Here is a 7,858-nt window from a genome sequence, read left to right on the forward strand (position 1 = left end):
TAACTATTTACTGTATACCCTTTTGATATTTGAATGCGTCGTCGATTATGGCATTCCATGATTGGTGGATTGTGACCTAAATTATTGTTTATTCTATTGCTCTCTCTATGTATATGTTATGGACAAAGTGATTAGTCGGGCATTATTCATAATGACCAGGCATTATGAATAATGACAAAAAAGGGCGTACAGTGGGATAAATATTGATTAATTTATCAAATTGACCAATCGTTATGAATACTGCTATCACCTAGTCCGGCAAAGTGGTGATGATAAGTTGAGAAGTGATCATCCGATATATGCTAGCCAATCAGAACTTACATTTAGTACCGAATTTTAAATTTATGTGACCAGTAATTAATCTTTCTTCTTTGACAAACGTAACGACTATGGAGGAATCATTAAGTGACATGAATAATCACTTCAACAACCGATTAAACGAGTTAATAGCAGAAAAAGGTGAGAACAATCAAATTTTTACAAAATCAGCGTATTTGTCAATGATACAAAAAGTGAGAGTCAAAAATGAAAGTTACTTCTAAGTTACCAGAAGAATATCAGTTATCAGTACTTTGAAATAATTCACAAAAAATAAATAAATAAATATTTCTAAATAAAATAAGTGGAGTTTCTTTTTTAATCAAATTTAAAATTCGGTACTAAACACGATACGCACACGCAATTGACTTCCGATTCCGGTCGCGCTACAGACGTGATACAAGTGTACTCGTCTGTAGCGCGTGTACTTTAGCACCATTCAGAAAGGAGAAAATAGCTTTTATTTTTCTTTCTTTAATTTATTTTATAATTAAAACGAAGCACAATAAAACTGCTTTTTATACATTCTCACTTAATATCTTTATTTATCTATTTATAATTTAATGCCTGCATATAATTTACTATAAATAGAATAGATAAACACATCTTTTCAATGTTTTTTTATATATACACAACTTCACATCTCTGATTTGTTTTATAGAATTTAAAATGCCAATTTTAAAGACAATGAAACAATTAAGAAACGTTGCAACCGATCTTGTTGACGAAACATCTCTGCTTTCCGGAACTGATTGCATAATCAGGGAAAGAAGTCCTCCTCTTTTTATTGGACGAACATAGATTGTAGGGTATGTTGGCCTGTACCAATAGTTCTTTAAATACCTCGAATACGTTCACATTATTTTTGGCAGAAGACTCCAAGAAACCGTTCTCCCAATCCATTTTGATGACAGTTTCTGCCACCTCTCGCTTGACCACTCTTCCATCTTCCAAATCGCACTTGTTGCCCACTACTAAAATGGGCACGTTACACTTCCTTCTGTCCAAGATCTTTTCGCGAAGGCTTCGTACCTCTTCGAATGTGTCGCTGTCGTCGATGGAGTACACCAGTACGAAAGCATCCCCCGTGGATATGGCCAGATCTCTCATGGCGGGGAATTCGTAGCTTCCGCTCGTGTCCAGGATGTCCAGGACCAAACCGTAATTGCCCAGATTATATTCTTCTCTATACACGTCCTCTACTGTTGGTTTGTGTTCGGAATTAAATTCGTCGTATAGAAATCTCTTTACTATAGACGTCTTTCCTACCTTAGCAGCCCCCATGATTACCAATCTGTACTGGCCCCTGATCTCCTGTTGGGTCCAAGCGTCCGCTGCCACCGGTTCCACTGTCGTTATTGTGTATCCTGAACTGGGCATTTCCTTAGTTGTAGTGAGCCTTAGAAGAAAACTCTGTTCTCATCTGCTGACGAATCTGCAATGGGTGAAAAGTTAGTTTAGGTGGGTGTTAGACCATTCACTAATAATTTTACAAAGACGGGTGGGCAAGCAATTTATGTGTATGCTGATCTTTTTCACTGTAATGCGGGAGAAACGATCAAGAGCACAAATTCTATAACATGCGTGGCCCAATTTACCAAACTCAATAAAAATACGGGTTAATGATTACAAATTACCATTTCCCATGGGTGTTCGTGATACGTTAATAGGGCGCGCACGCAACAATCGGGAGCAAAGTTATAACAACAATCTCGTCTAACAATCGGAAAACACGGGTATAAATTAATGTTAATTAAAATTGTGATTTAGTAAACTTAAAACTTTCTAGTACTCTACTTCTATTTTATCTTGAGGAAATCGTGTTTTATGTTTTCTTTCTTGCGAAGACACAATGCAGTGACAGTAGATTTAAAACACTAGGCAAATTTTCATCCTTTATTCGGTTGGTCCAACTGAATAAAGGATGAAAATTTGCCCAGTGTTTTAAATCTACTGTCACTGCATTGTGTCTTCGCAAGAAAGAAAACTACTAGAAAGTTTTCAATATCAACAATTAACAGAAGCGTTATTGATTAAAGTGCGAGGTGCTCTTTGATTCTACATTAAAATTATCCAGAAAAACAAATATTTGTGCAAGAGAGGGACTTAACGAGTAAAATTCTAGAAGCGTATAGATAGTTTAAGTGTTGAAGAATTATTATTTATAAGGGAAGGGAAGGTTCTTACACTAGCATTATAAACGATATAGAGCAGACTTACCAGACAATTGTGAGTCCCGGGGATAGATTCGGAGCAGTCGAGCGTTTTCCTGTATATAAGCTAAAGTGTCACGTGCTGCAGCGCGCGCATGTTATTTGTTATCATGTTACACCGCTCACGTGGACTTTCGAGACCAGATGACAGTCCCGGTATGCGTTAGGTAACGTAAGAGAAGCGAGCTATTTCTGCTCGAATATACTTACGAAATTCTAACCGAACTGTGAAAATTTTAAGAATTTCGACCCCCCTCTGCTCACCTGTCTATAGAAATAGATTTTTACTTCCCACATTTTTATTAGCTAACTCGATAGACAAAGAAATTCGATGTTATCTTTAGCAACGCGTGCTGTTGCAATTAATTGTTTACCTGCGTTGTTTTTCTTATATATATAGAAGTGTAGTTAGGGCACGGGGGACTATTTTATGCATGGTCACTTAAACTTTACAGCACCGAAGTTATAGAAGATATTAAGATATATCCTACAGAAGAGTTAACAAGAGAAGATAATCCCTGTACAAAAATATAGCAACTACTTCCCTACAGTTACCCTAATTTACGTAGGGATTTTCTCAATGCAAAATATAGTTTAAGATAAATAAACAAGATAGTGTTAAGTATACAAGGTACTGTAGGGTAAATATACAAAATAGTGTTGGATAAATATAAAACGTGGTACAGGTAAAAGGTGCAGATCATATTGGGCAAATGCACAAGATAATGCAAGTTATACAAAATAATATGGATAAATATACAAGTTAATGTATGGTGAATTTTTAAGTTAGCATCAGGTAAGTATATAAGATATTATATTTTACATATAATATTTACTAACGATTTTCAAATAATAACGAAGAATATATGAACTGCACATCTATTATACAGTACATATACATTAAAATACGACGAACACAATCTGTAGCAGTACAGACATATTCGAACCTAGTCTTTCTTTTTTTTTTTTTTACTGAAAAGTATCCTTATTTTTACTAATTTAAACTTTTATTTCTGCGTTTTAATGAAATTATAGCATTTAATTATCCGTAAAAAATTCTTACAACGGTAAAGACACAACGATATGGAAACAATATTATTGTCCGACTATTGTTAATGTAGGAGTAAATCCTTCCTGAATTAATGCAGATGCTCATCGAATGTTAATAAACCCGGAAAACCGCGGATTTCTTAAGAACCCCGGGCAGAGGGAGACGTTGAAAGTTAGTGGATTTGTATCGATCGAGAATACACCCGTCCACGTGACGCAGATTTCACGTGAGGATAACGAAAAGAAAGGATTTTCTCTAACAAAACAGTAATACCCCGCTGCGCTTTATCTTCCCACGGACGACCTTTCCAATTCTCATTCATGTTTATCCATCAAGGACGTTTCTCTCGTCCGAAAGTAACAAACAAATATAAAAAAGAAAAAAAAAACAAATACTCCATTTTACATTCTGTCTTAATTACGCTTCCGGAGATTTCCCTAATATCTAAAAAATTCCCTATCCGATTTAACAAGTAAATTTGACGGGGAATTTTATGCAGTTCGTATTCTGTTACGAAACGTAGCTTGTACAGTACCTACCGTGCCTTTTATCGTCGAGATTTTCATAAAAGTTGATTTTTTTACAGAGCAACCTTTAGATCTTTCTGGAAAAATTCAATTTTCTGTAATAGTAAAACAATAAAACTTTACAATTTTGAATTTTCTAGACCTTACAAAGTAATTTAATTGCTCTTGATTAATTTTGTAATTACAAATGTCTTTTGTTTTACCAAAAGTAAACAATTTCTATATTTAATTAATCATTTCTAACCTTCTGTTTGTTAATATGACGTCTTCGTTGCCTTTATTTTTTTATTTGTAGGTTAATAATAGTTTTTTCACATCATATAAGAGTCTAAAAATACGATAACCGTTATATGTAATAAAATTAAGTTGTAGTTTGTTTGTCCGCAACTCACTATATAACGTCTGGATGCTAATAAAAGACTGCGAGTATATTTAGTACGTGGGCTACGGATGAGTTTTAACTCGTAAATAATTGATTAACTGAATTATTTATGAGTCGTTAAAGAAAAACGACAATGTGTAATTATTCTAGATATAATTACAGAATAGGCACGTCACCCTTTAAAAATCTATATTAATTAATAATTTAATTGTAATTATATTGAGTTAATGGTATGTTTAAAGCATATCCGTTTCTTTAATGACCCTTTAAAAGATCTCCGAGACTTATTATTTTCTTTTGTAACCCACGAGGGAGTGTTATTCCAAGACACTAGATTTTCTCTACGTCTATTAATTTGATATCTTTATCTTTTAATATACAGTATCTATTCCGTCGTCAGTTGACTAAATATAATTTGTTACAGTTTATTTAAAACAAAGGTTCCCCCAGTGGTCCGCAAGAGCTAAAATAAGGTCCGCGAAAGATTTAAAACTTATTCATTTTAATTTATTATTCCCACATTGATACAAACTGAATTTAATTTTTATTAAAATAGTTATGTTTTCTATTATAGGCCTAATAGTACTGTTAAAGCATGTTACTCTTGAGTTTAACAATTACTTATGTTAAAAGTTTTGATTAAAGTTTACTTTTAGATTGGCACAATTTATTTTTCTTAAACCTTGTAGTCCCTGCTAACAACAATGAAATCAAAGTGGTCCTTGGTCAAAAAAAAATTGGAAACCGCTGATTTAAAAGAATCGTAACATGCCTTTAAAGCCGGATATACCTGACGGCTCGATTGTCGGTATACCTGAACGTGTGGATGAAAAACAACTGCAGTGCTGCCATCCACACGTTAAGGTATACCGACTTTTGTATACCTAATTACTTTATCTATTAATTAATTAATTATATTATCAAACTTTGGCCCGAAATTGGAAACAATGAGGATTTTATAAGTCCTGCACAGTACCATCAAATACTTACTTGTTTGAAACTTAATGACCTTTAAGTTAGTGTAGAAGCCTGCCGCCAGTATTACGTAAAAGGTGATAAAATCCTTAATCGAATTACCTTAAAAATTCCTTACTCGAATACATTTTAATGTTCATAAACACGTCCTTAATTTCTAAAATGAAATTATTAATGTGTTTCTTTACTAAAAAGGTAAATAAGAAATCACTTTATGACTTCGAAGCGATTTTAATTTCTTTTCTGGAGAAAAAAAAAAAGTGTAAACATTGATTGATTTTAAAAAATAACTCATTAACATTCATTGAAAAGAAACAAACAGTTATTTATTGTGACATGCCGGGCTACGATTTCTAATTTAATTAATTTAAAATATATGCTCTCGATCTCAAATTAGTAGTGTCTCTCCCCTGTACAGTACATTATACTTTTCCTTTAATAATAGAGTCAGTCAATAGAGAGGTCATCTATTTAACTCTGTTCTCGAGATTAGAGGACAGACAGACGGACGGACGGACGGACGGACGATAGTGGGAATTTATAGGTCGAATTTTTTTCGAATTGCAGACCGATTATTTGTTACAGATAAATGCATGAATAAACGGTGGCAAAAAAGTGTTTACAAAATTCTCCTTCATTATAAATTAACGAGGTTTTATTGTTTTGTAAATTTCTAAATTGTTTCGTTAAAATTCACGATGGAAATTGTTTTTATACCTTTTAAGCTTTTATATCTAATTAATGACTTCGATTGTTAAATGTAAACTAAGCGGATTGCCTTTCGAAATTCTCCGATGGATATTTTACCCCCACCCCATCAAAATGTTACGCCAGAATTTCGAATTTTTCCAGTAAAAATAAAATATTAGGTTTTATTGTCACTGTATTGTGTCTGCGCAAGAAATTATTAAAAAAAATGTTAAAAAATGAGTAATATTTTGCAAATATGTTTCAGTTTTTCTACGAAATTAATCGGTAAATTATTGTTACATATCTATAGCTCGTTCGACATCTTTGCCCTTTATCCTGTCATAAAATTACGGTAATAATTTATGTACACGCTGATACTCACTGTCCGTGAATAATGCATGGTAATAACAGAGAACTAATAACGCCCACGGTGTAACGTTCCCAATCTCCTCGTGCAATCTCGACGGTACAAGAAACTTGTACAAATGTTAATTTTATAATTTAATTTATTGCCGAGCTTGGTAGTTTTATTGTAGTGTTGTGTAACGTATTGTGCCCGGGCTTTATCATAAGGCACCCAGAAGAGCTATTTGATCGGGGCTTCTAAAAAAGTAATTGTCCCGGATCTTTCTAGTGGTATATTAATATTTTGGCTCCTTTCGTTCTAAGATACTAAGCCCTCTTAGTATCTTAGAACGGCTTTTTTCGGACCGGTTGTGGGTTCGGCCAGGCTTACAATTAGGATGGTGAGTGGCCCAGTATATCCGGGACGGACAACCCATGAAAAATTCAAGATTCGAACCCGGGTTTCTCCAGAGCCATAGGCTTTCCGGCCGTCAATATATTTGTAAATATATATGTTACAGTCAAAACCCCTTTTTTAGTTAGAACGCGTTTTAACTAGTTGAAACTAGTTTATACTAGATGTCTGAGTTAAAACTAGTTTTAACAAATTCATTTTTGACTAGCAATAAATTCTAGTTTTAACTAGAAACAACGGGTTTTAACAAATACATCCAGTATAAACTAGTTTCAACTAGTTAAAACGCATTCTAACTAAAAACGGGTTTTGACTGCAACATATAGAATGATGCGGGGGAAGATGCCTACTTTTTGATATTTTCAAACGGTTACGTCAGATATTGTCATGTGTTTGTATGATGAATCGTTGGGCCAATATTGAGTGCGGAAAGCTGTAGTTGGCTACCGTTACCTCATTTTCTACATCCGAGAAGAATAAAAGCAAGATAAGAACGAAGTTTTTGTTGCGAAATGTTTCTAGAATCATTTTAAAACTAAAAGTTAAAATATAATTTATTAAAAATTGCAAAAAACAATTAATGTGTGATGCAGTTAAGGTTCTAAAGTTTCCATTGTGAGCTACCCGATCGGACACGCTGGAACACGGGACTCCACTAGGCATCTTACCCTGTCTAATGGGAAAAATGCCACATTTTTCTTGGGGTAACATGCCTATTTTTTGTTAATTGAATTCCAATATGCCTATTTTTAATAAATTTTTGTTTTCTATTTTTATTGCAGGATATGCATAGAAATTATATAAGGACTTCCCAAAAAAGTTTTTGCACTGAAAAAAGCTTTCAGCTAGCTATAGAGCACGTTAGAACGGGCGGAAACTTAACGATACTTATACTGCGCTGTTATACTTACTATAAAGTACTTTGTACTACATATGCAATAA

General features: G+C 33.7%; 1 protein-coding gene across 2 annotated transcripts; it reads right to left on the minus strand.

Annotated features, from left to right (window-relative positions):
* Positions 1-830: 830 nt before the first annotated feature.
* Positions 831-2,776, minus strand: LOC136970369 (ras-related protein Rap-1b-like protein). 2 transcript variants are annotated; one of them, XM_067264802.1, is made up of 2 exons: positions 2,539-2,776; positions 831-1,753 (listed from the first exon to the last, which is right to left on the minus strand). In XM_067264802.1, the coding sequence occupies exon 2, from the start codon at positions 1,696-1,698 to the stop codon at positions 1,015-1,017; it is 684 nt and encodes a 227-aa protein (XP_067120903.1). In that variant the 5' UTR covers positions 1,699-1,753; positions 2,539-2,776; the 3' UTR covers positions 831-1,014. The 2 variants fall into 2 exon arrangements, with proteins under 2 accessions (XP_067120903.1, XP_067120905.1); XM_067264804.1 differs by lacking the exon at positions 2,539-2,776 and adding an exon at positions 1,956-2,062.
* Between the last annotated feature and the right edge of the window lie 5,082 nt (positions 2,777-7,858).

Source organism: Centruroides vittatus, unplaced genomic scaffold (genome assembly GCF_030686945.1).
Source record: "Centruroides vittatus isolate TY-2023 unplaced genomic scaffold, ASM3068694v2 contig_193, whole genome shotgun sequence".
Classification (NCBI taxonomy): Eukaryota; Metazoa; Arthropoda; class Arachnida; order Scorpiones; family Buthidae; genus Centruroides; species Centruroides vittatus.